The sequence below is a fragment of the Chrysemys picta genome, chromosome 16 (genome assembly GCF_011386835.1).
Source record: "Chrysemys picta bellii isolate R12L10 chromosome 16, ASM1138683v2, whole genome shotgun sequence".
Lineage (NCBI taxonomy): Eukaryota > Metazoa > Chordata > Testudines > Emydidae > Chrysemys > Chrysemys picta.
The window spans coordinates 31,849,499-31,871,136 of record NC_088806.1 but is presented as its reverse complement, the minus strand read 5'-3'; the positions used below and the strand labels follow the sequence as shown (position 1 = coordinate 31,871,136).

Sequence of the window (21,638 nt, the reverse complement as noted above, 5' to 3'; positions counted from 1 at the left end):
AGCTGTCACCCGCTCACCTGAAGGTCTTGCAGCACCTCGGAAGTGGCACCTGCATAAGCTCTGCTGGGGGAGTCACTTTACTTTTTAATTTTGGGCAGAACTATTATTGCTCCTGGGACTGATTGCACCCACTGGAGCCAGAGAGAGGCCAGGCTGGCAGTGTGTAAGGCTCCCCAGGCTGCTCTGCCAAGTCACCTCCATCCTTAGTTACCTCAGTATCGGGCTCCCCCCACACGGCTCTGCCGATGCCCCTCAATCCTGACCCGCAGCCCCAAAGCTACTCCAGCCATTCAGCTGAGACTGTCTATGCCAAGCTGAACGGTCGTTTTGTAACAAAGATCTAATTCAACCTAAAGCTGATCCCACATATCTCACTTGCAGATCCCAGCAGTCAAATTCTCCATAGGGGAATTCCACTGAGAACAGGGAGGGACCTTGCCCCAGGTAGCCAACTTCAGAGGACTACAGAGTTAACTCATTCACCCCACCCCCAGCAATGTTCCCTCTAATTTTTTACATCCATATGCGGAATGAACTTGTGCACCAATATGGAGGTGATGTGTGGTGAGGGGCCGATGGGTTCGGGGTTTGGGAGGGAGCTCAGGCCTGGTGCAGGGGGTTGGGATGTGGAGGGGTGAAGGCTCTGGCTGGGGGTGTGGGCTCTGGGGATGAGGGGTTTGGGGTGCAGGAAGGGGCTCAGGGCCAGAAGGAGGTTGTGTGTGTGTGGGGGGGGTAAGGGTTCTGGCTGGGGGTGCAAGCTCTGGGGTGGGCTCAGGGATGAGGGGCTTGGGGGGTTGGAGGGGACTCAGGGTTGGGGCAGAGGGGTTTGGGGTGCCGGCTGCCTTGGAGCTGTGGCAGGGAGAGAGGACTCCCCCAGCCCTCTCTCGCCACAGCAGTTTGGGGCCAGGGGAGAGGCGCCTCTCCCTGGCAGCTCCGAGGCTGGCGGAGAGGTGCCTCTCCCTGTCTGCATGTCCACATACCTCCTGTGCAGCCACACAGCTTAGAGGGAACTTAGCCCCCCAGTGCTGTCTATGAGTCTAAAGCGCTCTATTTTACAGCATAAGAGGAGAGAGATCCCTAGTCACTAGAAATGACCATTTCAGCCTCCCTCACTAGTCAGCATGAATTCACTGCCTGTTCAGCTGCAGGCCAGGGGGCTGTACCAAGCCAAAACCAATCTGCTCCAATAAGGGGCGTTGCGGGAACCGGTGATGGCAAGGTGGCTCCATCCCTTGCACCAGCCTGACCCATCTTGAGCAATAAGACAACCTTGCTCTCAGTGTCAGCTACTAGAGTACAGGCTTTGCTACCCAGCCAGAAACAGTGTAAGCAAAACTCAGCATGCTCAGAGCAGGTACCTCATTGGCTGCAGGAGGTACCGCAAGCAAGCAAGCGAGTGGAGCAGCAGCAGTGGCAACAGCAGAAGCTTTAGTGTCCTGGTCAGGGCCGTACACATTGCAGTAGAATCTGAAAACGTCAGACAGCCTCATGTACTCCTAGAAATCCACGATGGAGAAGGGGGAGAATTAGACTCATGCACGGGTCCCATGGCACAGCAGTAAAGCTCCACACGTGCTGCCTAGGCTCCACAGTGCAGGTGGCTGAGCTCGTTTACATTCCGACTTCATCTTCCAGAGAGAGGCGCAGCCTGTGGGGACACAAGGCCTAGCGCTGCAGGGCAGGACTTGTCATCCCAGGAGTGCCACTTGGATGGGGGCAGAGCATGCTGGGACTTGTAGTCTCTGAAAGTTACACCACTGTGTAATTGGCTTTATCTTAGGCTGTCTGGCTGTCCACAGAATAGGAACCTCCCAACTTTCACCACCATGGCGTACACAGCCATTTGGTACACAGCCTTTAGTACTGTAAAGGTAAATGGTAAAGGTACACAGCCTTTAGGCTGCTGCTTTATTTCCACTAGAGCTTGAGGATTCCCTAGTGCCACCCGCTGGTCGCCAGCCCTCCTGTTCTCTCTCTCCTGGAACTTGGAGGACTGGGCCAACGGCAGCTTAGCTGCATTTAGTGCCACCTGGTTGCAACGTGCCCACCTGAGACAGTTTGAGACAGGGAATCTGGAAGTCCTTTGGCATCTGAATTAGCATCTGATCCAGAGGGATCGCTAGATGGAAATGGATTCAGCTGGCCTGCTTCGGAACATGTGGTAGGCGGGTGGGAGAAGGGACCGCATGCTGCTGCCGTACTCAGCCTATAACGGAGCTTTACTGCACACACCACACAAAACATCCACATGCAACCCCACCATCAGAAGGGCCCAACATGCTCCACTCCAGCACCACGGGGAGACAGTAGCAATGGGAAACGCAGCTCTTGGGATACTGGCCCAAGGAAAGCAACTAAATTAAGAGCAATTGATGGGTAGGAATTGGCATGTGGTATTGGAACAAGCTCCCCCTTTACCAAGTAACACAGCAAAGGGGATGGGTGGGTCAGTGCAGACCCTGAGACCCATCCAGAGTGCCCCCTGCTGTCGCCAGCCAGACAACGCAGGTGATAGGGTGAAGCATCAGGCATCTGTTGCCAAGCATCATTAATAGAAATGTTTGCCAAAGCCCCAAACTGTTTAGACACTGGCAGCAATTTGCAGTTAAGAATCCCAACCTCTCCTGCCAGTTGGTCTGGAACCGGTTCCCAGCTCTCTCACTATTTCTAAATCAAAGACTTTGATGCTATTTAAAAAAAATAGAAAACAAACAAACAGGCAAATAGAAGAAATTAAAGGGATGTTGTTGGGGAGCTTTAGGCTTGCAGTCTGCGGAATGGGAGGGAAAAACACGTACAAGGCATTTTGTTGGGATTTAAGCCACACTACAGTATGGTGCCAATGCAAGTGAACCAGGAAGCCAAACTGTCTAGAAACGAGAGCTGTGCAGCTGAATGAAGTTTAAAGAGCATCAACTGTGAGGAGTGTTAATCCCAGGTGTTTGAAGGTGCATGAGAAATAAGCGATTGTTAATCTGATGGTGCCCTGTTAGTGAGCCTTTTCCATGCCTATCTCAGGGGGCCTAAGTCACTGATGGCAACACAAGCCAATTTAAGAGATCTGCTGGCCTGCCTGTCGACTGAATTATTTACAAGACCCTGATAAGATGGCTGCACATAGCAGTCTGGCCCCACTCTGTGCAGGGGAGCGGAAGCAGTGAGCAAGCAAGCATGTGCAGTTAGTCTCGTTACCTCTTGCATCTTGGGGTAAGAGTGGGCGGAGAAAGGGCCTAAGGAAGCGCTTGCCCCTAGCAGGGGATTCTGGGGCTTAGTTTCCTCTAACAGGTCATAAGGCTCTGAGATATGAAGGGTTTCCTGTTGGAGGGTAAAGGTCATCAGGGCAAAGCAGGCACAGAAACAGCGAGATCAAAACAGCACAGAGGAATCCCTCCCCAACTGAACAGCCTCAGGCAGAAAGCAGGGACATCGCCTAGTGGAGCCTCCAGCCAGCCGATCCCTGCTGACAGAGCACTGCAGCTTCATGGCACAGCCTTAGGGAAGATTTCACCTGCAGACCATCTCAGTAGCAGGACTGAAGGCACCAGGCATCACATATCCCATGGCTGGATTGTCACAGCTCTGCCCTTGGGAGTTCTAACTACAGGAGGGAGGAGAAGGGTCTGTGCCCTCCACAGTGTAGAGCCAACCCTCCCCTGGAGATGCTCCTAGTCTCCATATCAACACACTCCCACCTTACGCCCACCTGGCTACCAATTCCAATCATGCACAATATGGTGGAATCTGTGGAAGGGCCAGCCGGCCACTAGCTCACTTTGCCCCTCCCCAGAATAAAGGTACTTAATAAAGTTGATGGTGGAGGGGGTAATGGGCCAATCCCCTCCTCCCATGCTGAACACCTTGGTATGCATCATCAGTGAGAATCCTGGGCACCTGCACAGAGCCAGTGCCACGCTCTTCCCCCGGCACATGGAACAAGGATTCGTGACATGGGACTCCAGCCCCAGCTGGTGCTTGCAGTCCCCACTGAGCAATGGGATGTACTGAGAAACGCTCCTGCAGCCATGCAAGATTTCCATTAGAACCCCCATCCTCACACATGCCATGCACTCTTGGGCTACTGGATGCTAGCCAGACCCTAATAGCACAGACTGGTCTGGGGGCTGTGGTGAGTTAGCCAAAGGCCACCCCCCTTTCAGGTGTCCAAGGCAACCCAGGGAATGATGCTCTGCTCCCAAGACTGGATCAGGTTCCTCTCCCTGCCAGTGTTTGGGGCCAACCAGGTAAGAACCAGTCTCTAATCTCCATGGTGCATGGCATGACTAGCACACCCAGCTAACAGCAAACCCATGTGTGAAGGAACAGCTCCAAATGCAGAGGTTAAACTCTGGTTCCACAGTGTTGGTGGCTCTGCCCCCGGGAGGGTCTGTCAAAGGGAAACAGGATCCCCACTGCAATGAGCGAGCCCTCTCCAGCTGACAGGTGTTTTCATTGTCAGGGCACTGGGACTTTCAGGCATTTGTGCCAACAATCACACAACTCTGAGCACTGTTTACACCTCGTGGAGGCCAGAGGCAGGGGCCCATCGAGGCAGCTGGAGTCCCAGGAAGGCATGGCACTGCGAAGGGAGGGCAGGTCTAGTGACTAAACATCCCTCTTCCCTCTAGTTACCTCTTTGAGCGCAGATGATGTTTTGGGGAAGCTCCTGCCGCCCGTAACAAGATGGTACCGTCTCTCCAGGGAAACAAGCTTCTCTTTCTCCTGAGTGCACAGCAACAAGGAGAAAAAGGGTGATAGCAAGAGAGTTAGTGGCTGTCCTGAAAAACATCCCAAAGTGAGGCCAACACCAGGGCAGCCACAGAAACCACTAGGGCCCTTCCTGACAGCACCCATATTGACAGAGACCCATATCGTTGAGGTTCCTGCTAAGATCCATTCTTCTCCCAGCCACACGCAGAGGCAGCTAGTGACAGTTACACGAGTGGCATTAGCCCAGCCCCAAGCAGAGGGGTTTCTCAGCCCTCTCCCTATCACTAGGTGAGCCTGGGGCAGGGTGTACAGCTGGGATCCCAATTGGAGGCAGTGTTTGGATACAGGCCAGCTGAAAAATCTGGGCTCAAGGTGGGAGGGACATGACAAGCCGTGCCAGCACAGTTGCCCTCTCCGTTTCCAACAGGCAATGTGTAACGTGACCCTTTTGCTGGAGAGCAGAGCACATATGCTACATGGACTCATTTGGACTTGAAGGACACAGCAGTGCAGAGACAGGGTCCAGACCCCCAAGGCAGTGCACTCTGTTAGTGAGTGTGCCTGGCCTGGCACACTCTACTCCAGTGAACCCCTTTCCCCCTCTCCATCCAGCATGGTTCCAGGATGTTACCTTCTGCAGCAGCTGCAGCATGGTATTCTTCTCCTTGGCAAGGCGCTCAGACTCCTGGGCAGCCTGGAGCCGGATGTGATTGGCCTGGCTTTCCAATGCAGCCACCCGCTCCTTAAGGAAAATAAGGCAAGAGTGAGCTGGCATCAGGCCCTGCAGGACAGCTTGGGAAGAAGTTGCTGGCCGGGAGGGAGAAGCCTTATCAGTCTGGGCAGGTATTTGGAGCCCCTCCATCCATTCCCAGAACAGGCACAGGGCTGGCTTGGGGCAGAGAGAGAAGTGTGCGAGGGGACAGTGCTCGGGAGCCAAAGGGCTGTTGTGAGCACAGAGACAGCACAGGGCCTAGGGCATTAAAGGAAGGGGCTGGGCTAGGAGAGGAGAGCAGACCAGACCAGAGCAAAGCTGGGCCGGGGAGTCCTAGGCTAAGGTGGGCTGGGAGGGGATTACAGACAAGCCAGTTTCCCCCTCACTGCAGTGGACACTTCTGGGACAAGGGAGAGCCCAGGCTCCATAGCCTTTGCCCAAGGGTCCAGGGCCTGCTCCCCACCTTCCTCTTGGCGATACTGCGGTGGCACTCAGCCTTGCTCTGCAGGAGCTGCTGGCTCACGGTCTCACGCTCCTCCTCCAAGCGACTCTCCTTTTCGAGCTGCTGGAACTCCAAGTCCTCAAACAGCTTGGTTTCCGTCTCCAGGGCCTCTGCCTCCTTCAAACACACACCCATGGATGCTCAGCACCCTCTGAAACAGAGATGCCTCCCTGGTAGCAGCACCTCCCCCCTCTCCCCCATGGCACAGGGACTGCTCTGACAGGAGAGCAGGTCACTGAGAAAGCAAGGGGCAAAGCGCCATTGCTGCAGCAGGAGGGAAGCTCTACACCTCCCTGTTGCTTGTTGGGAGGACCAGGGGCAGTGCACAGCTGGTGGCTCGGATTGAGCGCGTCATGGACCTCCTGCTCAACAGGGACGTGCAATCGTGCCCAGCCCAGGGACCTGCCCAGGCAAGGTCTCCTGCTCCACACGCACAAACTCTAGACAAGAAGTGCACTCTCCCCACCAGTCTCGCTGGCCCGACCAGTCCTCCCACAGTGCTGCAAACCTATGTGATACTCACACACCAGCAGAGAGAAGTCCAGCCCAGAGCGTTCCCTGCTGACTACGGCAGTGAAGGAGAAAGAATAGCTTTGGGTAGGGGATAATGTGCAGGGCCCCTGCACCATGGGACAAAGGGGACTTGTGATCTGCTGGAAAGAGGGTCAGGGCAAAGCAGTCTTGGCGGGGGCTCTGCACAGCCCACTGATCCTTGGCAGCAGAGATTCAAACAGCAGATTTGTTCCCTTACCTTTTTTTTTTTCTTAAAAGTTACTTCTATGAAAGGTGCCAGCTGGGCACTCAGTGGGCATGGATTAGTGGGGCTGTCGAGCTGGGGTTACATGAAGGTCTTTCACTAACATAGTTAGTATGGCCAAGCCAACACGTTAGTGTGCTCCAGGGATGTGACCACGTAGCCTAGAGATGGACGAGACTCACAGGGTTTGAGCTAGATCACCTCCTGGACAGTGCAGGACTGAGCTTGGGGTAAGAACCATTTGTTTTATTTTGTTTTAAAGGTGGATGGCATCTCCTGGGCAAGTGCGGATACAATTCAGGGTTTGTAAATTCTACACTAACAGCAAGAGCCTTTAGTCATTATGTTATTAATTAAACAAGGTTTTGTTTGGATGTAAACAGCCCTCTGCAACTCTTGCAAATCCAACAGGAGCTGGAGCACAGGAACTCGAAAAAGAAACTGACCAGGCTAGCTTTGCTGTGTAGGAAGCAAGAGGCAAACATTGCCTTGGGGAAATAGTGCATCTGATGTTTTAAATCCTTTACATTCCAGTCACCCTGGCTGTTAGTAACAAGCAGCTGAAGTTAGGGTGAGGTTTTAGCTTGGTTGGGATTTTTGCATTTTATTTAAAATATCTATTTTTCAGCCTGACCGTGCCCCATTTCAGTGAAGAATTTTCCCATGCAAACCCTTTAGCATCTATTTAGTGGAAACGGCCTGTACAGTGTCAATGGGGAGACACTGATTTCCTGCTCTACATGTCACTCTCTGCATTAGACATCTGCTGAGTTCCATTTTAAACTGGACATAGGTTTTCAGGCTGGGATTAGCTGTGACTCCTGCGGGGACCAGGAAAAAGGCTTTAATTTATTGCACTAAAAGAGTTTGGCATAATAAAAGGACAATATTCCATTCCCAGGCGCTCCTGGAAAATCCCAGCTAATGGGGAAAAAATGCTGCAGCACTGTGATATTGACATTATCTGGCCTGGATCGTATACATACATGTTCACAGGAAACAGCAGAAAACGGATACAGAGTTTAGTCCCCTGAGGCTTGCCGGCCTCTCCTTTCACAGAGGCTGGATTAAGGCTAACGTGGTGCAGTATCAGTGCGGCACCCAGGGGCTGGCTGCACCTGCATTTGCAATAGGCCTCTTCCAGCTCTACCAATGCCGAGGATCCTTGCTGCACGGCAGTTCAAGGGGCAGAGCAAGAGTTTCCTTTGGCAGGTCCAGTCTAAGTAATCAGGCCTAGGGTCTCTGAAAGAGACATTCATTCCTTAGCGCCCTGGTGCAGACTCCTCTACAAAAACGGCCCAAACAGAAACCCCACCTTACATCTCTTGGCCTCCAGCCACACAGGAGTCGTCCCTGGCAGAGGCAGGTGCTCAAGAGCAGCACCAAGATGGAGGATTTAGCTCAAGGAGACAAGTGTTGGGTGGTTGCTCATTTTCCATGCTTGATAGGAGTCTCTAGTCAAAATCAGAGCTGGCCAAGCAGCCAAATTGCTGGTTTCTGTTGGCAGGTGGGGGAAGGATGGGACTGAATTCACATCTGGGGACAGGCGGATTTGCTCTGGTGCTCAGAATTCCCCCTCCAGGCACTAATACAAGGGGGAGGCTTGCAGCACTTGCCACATTAGCGTCCCCCAGAGAACAGCAGCAGCGACCAGAGAAGCGGCCGGTGGAAAAGGAGGAGAGCACTAGGGAAAGAAACCTGCCCCTTCTCACTTGCTGCCAAGAGGAGAGGCTGCCGTGAGGTGTTATGGCATTCGGAGACAGAGACATGTGGAACAGTATCAACAGCAGGGGAGAGTCGCTCTGCAAGTGCTGGGGCACCAGCCAGCCTACATCCTGGGTGGTAAACTTACCAATACCATGGCACCTGGATGCCAGCCTCCTCCAGCCCTTGGTGTACTGCATTCAGTTTGGCACATGGCACCAGTGCTAGCTCAGGCTGGAGCTATGGGCATAGATGAGAGGGGGAGTGGGCAGTGATCCAGGAGGGTGGGGGTTAAAACTGACCCTTCTCATCTGGTCCTGTAACTGCTCCCGCATTGACTCAGGGCAGTTATCAAGCTGGCTCTTCGACTCATTGTAAAGCGCCTGGAGTTTCTCTAGCTCCTTCCTTTCAGCATCAACCTTTGCCCTTTCCTGAATCAGGGAAAAAACAACAAAACAAAACAAAAAACAAAACAAAAAAAAGAGAGAAAACACACTTCTCAAATCCGCGCCATGCAGAAGCTGGAGAATTAGACAGTGGCTCAAGCCAGAGAGAGAAGGGGGACAGGGGAAGGGCATGTCAAAGAGGCATTTTCCAAAAGATTTAAAAAGCAAAAGCAGTTGGCATCCAGGGCTGGATTGGATTAGAACAGTTATTGCACAGGACTGGACCTCAGTCTCACGTCTCAACACAAAGGCTTTACAGAAAGCACATACCAGGCTCCTCTAGGCCTCGAGCAGATTACTGTTAACACGGCTTCATCATCAGGGATGATGTCAGCACAGCACTGGGAATGGCTTTGTCAATTAGGTGTCCTGCACAGCCTGTCATCAGGGGCATTTTCGTAGGCCTTACATTTTGTCTTAAGTAAGTCTCAGGAACATCATTTTAAAACAGATATTTCAAATCCAGGACACCATCAAATAATTGTAAAGAAAAATGTAGAGAAGACACTACCAGTCAAATGTCCTATTCCATAGACAGGGATGTCCTGGCATTCTGGTTTCCTTATGGACAACATGAAAAACGAGAGACTAAGATCCAATCTCCTCTCAGTTAATACAGGTTCACTCCCTGGGTCCTGGGGAACATTTCAGGTTTTATTTCAGTGAGTTAGTGACAGAGAGGATATAAAGAGGACACTTGTCCCTGGCCTAAAGAGAGGAAGAAACTGGTTCACACCCCACTCTCCCACCCAGTTTAAATATGTAGTTGGCTTCAGTCCTGCATCAACATGCTGGATTTTCAGAGACGCTGAGCCCCCTGCAGTTCCTAGGGTTCTTTTGGGGGTTCTGCCAGCATAAAAATTGATGATAAAAACCCACTGTTCATGTGCCCTGGATTAACAAAGCAATGCAATGTAACCAATGAGAGCAGCACTTTGGTCTCAAGACGTCCGGTGGAGTTTATACTTATTTTATAGGTGGGGAAACTGAGGCAGACAGCAAGTGATTTGCTTAATGTCACAGAGTGAGCCAGTTGGAGAACCGGGAAACTCTTGACTCCCTTTCCCAAGCAATAGCCCCATGACGATCCTTCCTCCCATCCTGCCCATTTTACCTCCACCAAATTGAATGGGGGAAACCCCAGACTGGATTACCCCTAATTTGGGGTAAATCTGCATCAAAACCCTGTAACGTGAGACTCTCTCTCATACCAATGCAGAATGATGAGACCAGTTAGTGCAAATGAGAAAGAGGAAACATGAATATTCCCTCCAATCCCTGCATTGTTTTCAAATCCATAGTTACATGAGACAACCCCCGGGACTCGCTGAGAAGTTTGCGACTGAATGAGATAACAACAGTGGCAGTAATTGCTTGGACAGGGCACAAGCGTCTATTTACAGGGTGGCACCAGCCGGGCAGTACGGAATATGTTACAAATGGTTTGAGCCATGAAGTTTGGATCTAAACTGCTGAGAAGTTTGGGATGGTCAGATTATTGCAATATATTAATTATATTATATTATATTAGTATTGGGCTCAAGACAGCAGTAACTGGATACAATGATCTGGCTTGTGTTATATAAGAGATCAGACTAGATGATTTAATGGTCCTTTCTGGTCTTAAAATCTATGAATGAAAGATCTGGGACTAGTTTGGGCTCAGCTCTAGCATTTATTATTTCTGGTTTTCGGCACCGAGTGCTGGCTACCTGGGCAACTGTTTTTAAAAAAAGTATGAACCCGTGACCACCAGCATTTACATCATCTACCTAGGTATGGCACAATGTTCTGTGGCTTCTAGGGAATCTCTTATCTGAAGAGTCAGAAACAGAAGTGGATTACCCCTACCAACACTTTTGTGAGGGGAAGTGTTATGAAACCCACTTTATGGGTAGGTAAGCTGAGGCACTAACAACTGAAGTGACTTGTTTCAGAACACAAAGGAAGTCAGTGGTTGAGCCACAAATAGAACACAGCAGTCCAGACTCCCTGACCCATACTCTAAGCACTAGAAAGCAACCCCTCAGAGTATTTGCACCTTATAACTCTGAGTATCATCCCTCCATATAGTAACATGAGTACAGGCCTTGGAAGGCTGTGGGCTGTCTCCAAAACAGGAGATCCATGCTCTCCCCATCACACTCAGAGGCTGCTAAATGGAGGGTTTGGGCTCATCTAAACAAGCTCCTGCAGTTTTCTAGGAAATCTCTAACCACTAATGTTATGCTTTTAGGGTCCAAATTTCCAGTGCCAAACATTGCCAGATGTCCTGCACTAGACTGATGTGAGTAAGGTTCATGACCACCCAGCATTTCAGACAACACTGTACTACCTATCTACACATGCGCATGCATGAGATCACACAATTCATTTCTATTCATAGAATAGAATTTGCATACAAGCCCAGCTAGTTACATCCACTTAAGTCAGTTGCTTCTAAGTGACAATAGAATTCCCGGGCAGAGCTGTATCAAGTACCCTGCCACCTCCCCATCCCTGCAGTAGTCTGCTGCCTTTTAGCAATCCGCAAGCATGCCAGCATCCTCATGCCAGATGGCTTGTTTAACTTGACAAAGTGCTGTGGAGTGAGTCACGTCTCCAGACTGGGAAGAAACCCACATGCACTCCAGGTGTCTACTGCACTTCAGTGTGAAAGCCAGGAGGCTCACTGTAATCAGAGATGCCTCATTGCTCTGCATTGCAATCTGGGTCAGACTCACCCCACATTGCAAGCAGAGTCACCACATCGAAGCCACAGGCAAAATCCTCCTTAGAATTAAGGAGCTCCCAGGAACCGTTAAATATACAGCTCCCAGTATGAAGTGGGGCATACTGGGTGCAGGGCACAGGGGCATCTTCACAGAACAGACAGACCATAATGAATGCTCCTGCAGTGGCCAGAGGGGAGGGAGGTGGTGACCTAGAGAGTTCCAAGCTTGATTCTCCACTCCCTGGGGTTAAACCATCAGAATCACGGTGCAGAAAAATGTAGGAGTAACATCCTCTGAGGAGCTAACTCAATCCCCCTCTCCCTCTGCCAACTCCTAGCAAGAGGCCAGGAAACATTCCATTGTAACCAACAGAGACAGCGCATGAGACCCCCTATCAACATGAGAATCCACGTCAGTGCCCCACAGGGTAAGCTACTAGCTACACCAGGAACTCATCTACACTACAACCAGAAGTGGGTCAAAGGACCTGGTTACAGCTAGGCTAGAATGGGCAGCTGTGTCCCCAAATTAACCTGGATCCAGGGATGCTATGCCACTAACAATTGGTAAGCAGTCACATAGCTGTCACAGAGAGGGTCTAATTGGTCAGAGGAGCAGCCAATGGGGCTGCTCACTAGTGAAGTGGATTTCCATGTTGCTCCCTCAGACCAGGGTGAATAAAGATCATGTAGGAAAGCTTCAATTCTCAACCCAAGTCAAATATGAAAGTCTATTAGCTTTGATTTTTCATCATCTTTTGTGTAAAGCAAACAATATTCCCAAAGGCACATGTCCAGCTGCGGTTACTCTGATTGTCCCTAATGTGCCCCCTGCACCTTCTCCTCTGTCTGCACTATGTGATTAAATGTTCAGAAGGAAATTTAAAAACCAGGAACATTATGAACAGTGATCCATGTCTCTCTCTCACATGCTCCCACAGCGTTAATGGAAATCTGAATTTATACGAATGGGTGGATTTAGATGCTAGTCCAGAAGCACTGATTCCTGGTCCAGGGCGGCTCAGAGGACATGTCTCAAGGGCACAGCATTGCTAAAGAACAGCTGCCCTAGTTAAGCCCAGGTGTTTGCTGTGTGCACAAGTGCTGGAGGTTATGTGGGGCCCCATAGCATGCAGAGGCATGAGGGATTAGAGACACATTTCAGAGTGGGCGCTGTTAGAGAGAGTTTAGTGCAGACTGATTAGGAAAGCGAAGGTTAAGACGGCAGAGGCTTTGGGAGTGTGGTTTCTTTTAGTCCCCCTCCTGACTCCATATGGAGCCGGTTGTTTCACTAGGAATGGTTTTTAAAAGGGCTGTAAAATTTTAAAAAACAACCACCCCAGCACATTGCATCTGTGCGGGAGGGGCTGCCTGCGTCCTGCCACTCACAGGCTTCACCTCGTCCAGCCTCAGAAATAATCACCAATGAAATGAATCAGGACCTGGTGCATTTCCAGCCATGGTGCCAGCATGGCTACACCCCACTGGGTTGCCATGGAGAGGACAAGGAGTGCACAAACATCCATTCACTGTGTGGGGCAGTACGGAATCCCTGGAGGGACAAGGGCAAAGGTTCTCAGAGAGCTGGACGGAGAGTGAAAGTTGATCTCACTGCTGGGAATGCGCTCAGCTCCCACTGATCCTTGCTCCACAGAGTAACGCATTCCAGCAAGCCTGGGACTGCGCTCCAGTGCAGCCAGTTACCTTCCTGCACGGGAATGGATCATCTCCAACAAGACTCCTTGAGATAGGTCCCTGTGTGGATATGCAGTTCTGAGGGGGCACCAGCAGAGGGTTCTGTTGCTGTGAAGGGCAGAAACCATCAGCAGGAAGGGGGGTTTTGGTGCAGTTTCTGATGGGAATGGGGGTACAGTTTGTCCTGCAGAGGTTATTGCAGGGGACATTCAGGGATGAGGGTTGGAAGGTTGCCACGGGTACCACAGAGGAAACTGCATTCAGATCTCTTTCTGGAGTTGTGTGCGTTTCTGCATAGGTGTGGAGGTATTGTTTTCACTGTTAAGAAGCATGGAGCAAGCAAGACCCCAGATCTGGAAGGGGGGCTGAGATAATGGTCTTTGGAAGGTGCAGTCTGGCTCTTGTTCCCCCTCCTCTCCAGCGTTCTGGGAACCATGTCTCAGCCAACAAGTTGGGAAATTAATGACCCCATGGTGGCATCATGGTCAAAGCTGAATGATGCTTTAAATGGAGCGACATGAGGGTCTCCAGCAAGCAAAGCACTGCAGCTTCATCACCACTTGCACATGAGCACCTGGAGCTGACGATTGGTGGGGCATATACAGAACTGACAAACTCACTGCAAAACCTTATACACCAAGGTCAGTGTAGGAAGCAAAGGGGCATGATGGGCCAGTAACCCATGTGCTGCCCAGGTGAAGGCTGAGGCCAACAGAGAAAGCTCCAGAGATTGGCACCTTGTGGAAAGGTTCAACGAGTGCAAAGGTGACTCCCAAAGTGCACCCCAAGCACCGAAAGGAGCTGCCCTCCCCCACCAGAGCCCCAAGAATAGACAGTTCCAACCCCAGACAGGCTGACAAAGCTCCCAAGCCAGTGGCCAGTCTGCTCCAGGATCCCAGACAACAGCAGAGAGAAGGGAAATGCTATGAGTAGAGGAAGTGCTGTCTCAAGCTGGCTGCAATAAATCCAGCACCTCCTATCTGGGGACAAATGTGCCCGGGGCAGCCCCCTCCTCATGGAAATGGCACTTTAGATGCCCACCCAGGAGGTGATGGGAAACCGTTTGAGAAGGGGGGCCCAGAGGGAGATGACACAAGCTTTCTTGGGGACGGCTGGCCGGTGCGTGCACTGCACAGAACCCGTGCCATTCTCCTCCAAGATCAGCGGGTGACCAGATGGGTCAGTCTCTTCGACACCGGAGCCAGAAGTATGTGCGCAGGGACAACACTTTCCAGCAGAGAGGGGACCTGGGATTGAGCAGCCCCTTTGGGGGGGCTCTGGGGTGCACCCTGCACTCACTGCTCCAAGGCACAGACAGGGGAACTCTCAGCTCTGGGGTTTACCTTGTCCCGCTCCTTCTGGATGCTGGAGTCCAGCTCGCACAGTTTCTCTTGCAGCTGCTGCACGATCTTCTGTTCCTGCTGCAGCTGTATCATTTCCGACTCCCGCTCCCCCTGCAGCAGTGCCCGCTCCATCTCCGCCTAGGCAAACACAGCCATGTTACAGCAGTGCTGCCCATGCCAGCCCTCATCTCCCAACCTCACGGCAGGGCCCCCCGAGGCACAGCAACACCTGGGTGGAACATGGCTCTGCTGGCAGAGATGAGCCAAGAAGGGCAACTGGATTTGGGTCAGGCCCAGATGGAGGTCAGGGCTGAGGCTAATGGCCAGGTTCAATGGTTCTCAGACCTCACATGCTCTCCCCTCTGGATCTCTGCTCCATCAAACATGGGAATTAGAGTCAGGCCCCATGAAGCCTCAAGTCAGAGCCAGACCCAACCTGTCAGGGTTAGTTCTGACCTTCCATTCTTTCCCCCCCCAAAACAAACAAAACTTTAAAGGGGTCAGATTTAAGGCTCTGGTCTGGGTCCTTCCCCTGTCTAAGGGGAGTGGAGCCCGGCCAAAGCTCTCTAAGGGCAGAGTCCCACAGAACTCCAGAGAAGTGGGGCTGGGGATGCCGGATGCACTTACCCCAGCACTGTTCCACTCTGAACCCACAGCCAGGGCCCTTCACCCCTGTCCAGTCCAGGGCTCCACCTTGGCCCCAGTGGGTGTCCTGCACCCTTCCCCCACACCAGGAGCAGTAGAAAGGGTCCCCCCCGCACCTCATGAGACGACTCCTGCAGCTGCTGCTCCAGCTCCTTGACATGGCTCTTGAGCTCATCCACGTGGCCCAGCACCCGCACCCATTCCTCCTCCAGCAGGGCAGCCTCCTTGGTCTTGGAGCCCGTCGAGTCCTCGTGCTGCTTGGGAGAAACGGTGATGTCACTGGGGGACTGCTTATTTGCTATTCACAGAGTAGGGAGTGGGCACATCACTTCAGCAAAAAGAGAGCCCTGCCCCAGAGCTCACAGCCACTCCCTCCTCTGATACACCCAGAAACCCATCACTGCCCATGCCCAGCTCGGGTCATAAGCAAGTCTGAGTCCCCTGCAGGACACGCCCTCCCCCCCCCCCCCCCCCAAAAAACACTCCATCCCCTCCACCTCAGGGCAGGTGCTCTCTTGTGCTGTGGGCCCCCCACACGCACCTTGTGGTATGTGCTCTGCGCCGTGCGGGGTCCCCCCCACCTCCTGGTGGGTTCTCTCCACGCACTGGGCAGGCCCTGACCCCACATCCCTCCTGGTGGATTCTCTCCACGGACTGGGCCCTGCCTCCCCTCACCTCGTGGTGCGTGCTCTCTGTGCTGCTACATTCCTCCTTCAGATTCTCCTCATCTGATTTCTCCAGGCTCTCCCTCTGCTGGGGCCCTAGGGCCTCTCCAGTCTCCTCTATGGCCTTGCCAAGGCCCAAGGCAGCCAGGCTGGCCGAGCCCTTGGAGTGCCTCCTGGCTTTCAGGATGTTGATGGTCGCATCTCCATCACTCGGGAAGTGCTGGTGCGAGTTGCCTGTGTCTGTGGTGCTATCAGTTCTGGTGTATTCCGCACACAGGTTCAGGATGGTCTCCAGGCGCTGGCGCTCCTGGGCAGGGGTTACAGGGAGGAAGGTGTGGGTGGGCTGCCTGCTGGGATGGGTCCTCACACAGATATGGGGGGGGGCCAAGCGAGCAGGAACTGGGAGGCATGTGAACCCAGGCCCCACTGTCCGGGGCTTTCCCCTCTTGCACTCCATCCCTGCATCACCCTATGACATCAAACTCCCTGAAGTGATACTTGTATTGGACTAAAACACTGACCCCCCACCCCTCTATCCCCCGCGTACTGGCCCTGTTCTTCCCACCACTGGATGAACACACAGCTCCCCATCACAAGTCTTGGCCCACCAGCTTGGGGTAGCATGCTGCATGGGACGAGGACCCCTGTGGGGAGGAGCAGGCAGGTTGAGTGAGACAGCCCTTTGCTCAGCTGCAAGGGCATGGGGCAGGGTCTGGGCGTACGCGAGAGAGTGGCACTGGTTTAGCTTAAATTGTTTGTTAAGCCCATTTTAGTTGAACTGGAGCAGGCCAGTGTGTGGATGCTCTGACTGCCATTTAGTTTAAACTGATTCCTAAGCAACTAAAGTTAAACTGAACTAAGTTTGGTTTAAAGCCAAAATAAGACTAACGCTCTTCTTCAATTGAACCAGGGACCTGAGACAATTGCCTATTGGTGCCAGGGGCTGTTTCAAGAGCAGGGCTTCTCCCAGGACTCGGATTTGTATCAAGGCAGTGCTGGCCAGAAGGGCACCTGGAGCTGTGAAACTCAATCTGAGCTTTATGCCTTGGCCACTGAGAGAGCTCAGCAGCACAGCTTCACATAGCCCAGAGGGAGGCTCCCAGAGTCCTCCTCTCCACTGGATGGGTGTGGAGCCAGCCTGCCTTGCCCTGCAGTGGGGATCGAAGGAGATAGAGGCGCAGCCTCCACTGCTTTCAATGGAGCCCATCTAGCTGCTCCAGGACATCTGGGGAGGGGAAAAAGAAAACAAGGGAACCCCAACAAATGTCTCATCCTCTTCGAATCCCCCCAGAAAACCAACCCAGACACAGCATCCCACCTGCTTCTGGGGCAGCTGCTTCTGCAACAACCAGAGGAAGGGTTTGCTTCTGCCAGCTCCCTCCATGGCTTTTGTTGTCTGCTTCCAGCCCAGAATCACTGATTCCACAGCACTCTCCCTCCCATGATCTGAGCCCCCAGAGTCTGGCAGCATTTGCTTCCCACCAGAGTAGGAAACCAAGCAGAAGCCGGTGCCGTATTATTGAGGGGATGTTCTCAGGACAAAAGTCATACTCATATAGCAGGGATTTATCTACATTGCTAGTCACCTCGGGAAGCAGAATGCATGGACCCATCCGCTTCCCACCTTTTCTGCAGTGTCCATGGTCACCTACAGCGTCTCAAGCTGCTGCAAATCACACCCCAGATGGGACCCCCTGTTTACAAAAGATAAGCAATCCCCTCCCCCAAAAGAGAAGCAGCACCGAGACAAAACAGACTTGCCAGGACCAGTCAATTCCTAATCACAGTGAAGTGTTCAATCCCCTGTAGATCATGAGGGGCAGGACTGGGCCTCTCCAAGGCTCTACGAATCCCCACCTGGTGCCAAGGGACTTGGTTCTCATTCATTAACACACTCCTGGGAGGTGAGAGGACACGTGTGTCTATCTAAAAGCCTGCAGAGCTCCCCAGATTTACCTGGGTGAACAAGTGGCCCCCTCGCTCATTAGTTACACAGTGTGCACACAACACAACCCGTCCTAGCACATTTTTGCCCCCGCCCTCTGCCAGATGTTGCTCCCTGACACTCCTGGCTCTGGGCCAGAGTACAGTGCTATTACTCACTCCAATGTACAGGAAAGGGAGGGACGAGGAAGGGTTTGTTTGAATCATTTGTTTCATACAGGTTAACGTGACCACATACCAAGTCCATGGAGGATCTGATCCCAGAACTCCAGGTTCTGAGTGCCCTGCTGTAACCACTAATCCATGTTCTGTCCCTAACTGGTACTGTTCACGCTGCAAGGAACCTCGAGCCACACGGCACTTGTCTGGTATGCAGGGGACCGGGCTACCCCTTGAGGTGCTTTCCCGAGCAGCCCCATCCCACCACCAGGTGCCTGCAACCCCTTGTTATTACTTCCCAAAGCCTGACAATCCCAATCCCAGGAATTTATTCCAAAAGGTTTTCGGCCTCCACTTCTTCCCATCAGGCTGCTCCCATCACTGCCTAGGCGCATGAGTGACCACCTGCTTTGCAGATGCCAGTGCTGTCCCGTGAATCAGTGCAGGAGACTGCTAAGGAAGCAAGAAGAGCTGCGTGTGCACATACACATATGCAGACACATACTCACAACCCGGACCAGCTCAGTCTCACAGCCAATCTCAACTAGTCTGGAAAGCCAGTGGCCTGATGGACCCACAGAGATACGGGTCGCATGCCACAAAGGTGCCACCAACCATTAAACAGCCCTGCAAGTTGAGATGAAGTCTCTGAAGAGCCCAGATAGCAGACACTGGGCCTTGCCAGCTTTTTCCTTCAGAAAGGGATGAAAATCAGGGACTGATTGTACAGCAGCAGGCACCACACATAGCATCAGAGGGCCAATGACGACCTCCCTCCCACAGCTCTGCCAGCTCAGTCCAAACCTGCAGCCCCCTGCTATTCCAGTCTTGGGACAATGACTGACAGGCCAGAGCAGAGTGCGTTTAGTTTTGGCATAGCACAGCCGCGCAAGCACCCACGCTGCTCCAGGTGCATTCCCAGCCCAGGTAGAGCGAGGGAGGAGAACGGGGCAAAGGTCAGGGCAGAGCAATGAAAGGGAGAGGAACAAAGGAAAACCAGGGGTAGGGTGCACAAAAACCCTTGCAGCAGCCTTTCCAACCTGCACTGACCCTGGCTAGAGACCGAGAGGGTGAACTGCAACAGCCACAAGAGAAGTGCTCCCGGTGGCTCAAAGGGATTCAGCACCCCGCTCACAGCTGCTCCTGCTAGCCCCACCCCCACATAACCTCCTCCCCCAGGTCCATATACTCACAGAGGGATCCAGCCCCACTTGCATGGTCCGTCGGATGTTCCCGCAGGGAAGCAATTCACCTTCACCCTCTCGCCCACCTGGATTCAGCACCACCCCATGCAGGGCGCCAACCCACTGCCCCGCGGGAGACACGTGACCGGCTGGGAGTCAGAGACAGACTAATCACACAGGCTGGGGAGCTGCATGGCTCTCCACGCACACTCCACAGGGTTATTTCTGGACGGTGAATCAGGCAGTCTGAGTGCAAACTGCAGCTCCAACCTGAGTCAGTTCTGAGTAAACAGGGCTCCCTCCCCCACCCCAGCCAGATGCAGCCTGGGAGAAAGGATCCCCCATCCTCCTCTGAGTCTGGGTGAGGAGAATTATGGTCTTGTGGTTATAATACAGGACAGAGTCAGGACACCCGGTGGTATCAGGACATCTGGGTTCTATTCCCAGCTGTGCCGGTGACACAGACACGCTGCATGACGTTCGGCAAGACATACACCCTCCATGTGCCTCGGTCTCCCCATGGGTGCGATGGCGGTTGATGATCCTGACCTGACTGGGCTGGGAGAGGCTGTGACAGACTGGGAGACCTGGGAAAGCACTGCAGAGGGCAAAGGACATTCAAGAGAGGGATGGGTGTGGGCTCCACTTGTGGGCCAGGTCAGCTCCCTGTTGGGGGAACAGAGGGGATGGCCTCAGGCAGAAAGGCCCTGGATAAAAGAGGGGGATAGTCACCTGCCTCTGACAGGTACCTCAGGAACCCACAGTGCCTAGCTGCCCCCTCCACAGCCTGGGGAGCCTGCACCAGGCACCTGATGGCCCCCTTGCACTGCGCTGGCCACCAGAAGGATTCACAAGGGGGGCAAGGGCAGCCTGCCAGGCTCTGGCACCCCTAGCTCAGTAGGCCCCATGCTTGCTTAGTCCTTAGGCACTACTGTAGCAAAGATGATTAATAATATTGGGGGTGGATGTTCAGGTCCAAGCACAGCCTGGCCTTGGGCTCAGGCTCTGGCAGAACCCCAACCACACTGGACTGCCCCAGACATTCCTGCGCTCTGCTGCTGTGGATTCACAGGGCTGTAGGTGCTTTCATAACTCCCTCCCTCCCATTCTGGGGACCAGACTACCTGGGGCAAGGACAACATCGGCTTCCCGCTGAGCCAAGAGACACAGAAGGGGCTGGGTTAGGAAGCCAGGCCCCATGTTTGGAGTGGGTTAAATCTGAATATTCTAAGAAAATGGGGTGCTGCCCTCTGACCTGTTCCCACAGCAAAGCAAGATGGATTCCCAGCACCCACCTGGCCCTCTCCCCTCTCGGCCCAGCGTCTGTGGAGTCCCAGGCTCCCAACCCAGCCTTGCTCAGAGGGGAACGTGCCTCCCTATAGCTGGGGCAGACAAAGTGCCCAGAAGCTCTCGCTCTCCTGTTAGGAGGGAGGGGGATATGCAGGAGCAACCTTCCCATCCTGTCTGTGCTATGCCTGTCTCACCCCTTATGCCTCCTCCCACAACCTGATGCCTCCAGCCACTGCCTGAGGGTTTATGCACTCCCCAGCGACAGAGACCATCAACTCGCAGGTCAGAGAGAACAGGCGTGCGAGTCAGGCACTCCCCAATGTAGACTCTGAAGAGAGAAAGACAGCACATTAACAAGGGCGCTATAAACCTCCAGCTGGCACGGTGCCTCAGTGTTTGCTATCCCCAAAGCAGGGGCACCAATGGGCAGCTGAGGCATGCCATAAGCCTCTCCTGGGCTGGCATAATCCTAGAATTCTAGAATCTCAGGGTTGGAAGGGACCTCAGGAGGTCATCTAGTCCAGCCCCCTGCTCAAAGCAGGACCAATTCCCAACCAATGAGGTACTGGGGGAAGGAAGGACCATTCTCAGGGATGAGTCCTTAGGGCTGGAATGGGCCCCTAGCACGGAAGGGAGGGGAAATCAGGGTCTCACTGCAGTGCATAGGCAGCTAATTACTTTGGCACGAAGCTGGAGTCTGGCATCCCCCAGAGAGCATATGGTCAAATCCTGAGGGCCTGCATTTAGAGAAAAGTCCTATACATACAGGCCAGACTGTGCCAGTCAATATCCTGTAGGCTCACACTGCACCCTGTACATGGAAACTCAATAATACCACCCACAGGCTTTGTAGATTGACAGTTCACCCCACATAAATGCAGATCACTTAGCTTCATAACCAGCCAGCACTGTCCTGACTTGAATCCATTAGGTTCCCTGTCCTGTTATGATGGTTAATTGCACGTTGGCTTCTGCATAATCCAGCTATCTGCATTCAGAAGGGAGGCCCAATCTCTCCAGATAAGCAAGGAGTCCAGATACTCAGAGGCCTATGCACATTATTGGTATGCAGCTGTTCGTAACTGCAGCAAAATGCACTGCAGAAAGGGTCTGGGTTTGAAAACAGTACAAGTCCAAGGCCCTATGCAAAGAATACACCAGCCCTTATTGCA

The 21,638-nt window shown here is 52.9% G+C and overlaps 1 protein-coding gene across 50 annotated transcripts in view; it reads right to left on the bottom strand.

The window, feature by feature from the left end:
• Positions 1-21,638, bottom strand: part of PHLDB1 (pleckstrin homology like domain family B member 1) — a 109,184-nt gene that overhangs the window by 22,191 nt on the left and 65,355 nt on the right. For 26 of the 50 annotated variants that reach the window (XM_065570286.1, XM_065570287.1, XM_065570272.1 and 23 more), the window contains 10 exons: positions 15,900-16,196; positions 15,341-15,481; positions 14,580-14,717; positions 13,246-13,344; positions 8,685-8,813; positions 5,883-6,038; positions 5,339-5,449; positions 4,630-4,719; positions 3,193-3,315; positions 1,359-1,496 (listed from right to left, as the gene is read on the bottom strand). In XM_065570286.1, the coding sequence (XP_065426358.1) occupies positions 1,359-1,496; positions 3,193-3,315; positions 4,630-4,719; positions 5,339-5,449; positions 5,883-6,038; positions 8,685-8,813; positions 13,246-13,344; positions 14,580-14,717; positions 15,341-15,481; positions 15,900-16,196 (1,422 nt within the window). The remainder of the gene's footprint in view (positions 1-1,358; positions 1,497-3,192; positions 3,316-4,629; positions 4,720-5,338; positions 5,450-5,882; positions 6,039-8,684; positions 8,814-13,245; positions 13,345-14,579; positions 14,718-15,340; positions 15,482-15,899; positions 16,197-21,638) is intronic. The other 24 variants (XM_065570306.1, XM_065570308.1, XM_065570305.1 and 21 more) reach the window with 9 other exon arrangements.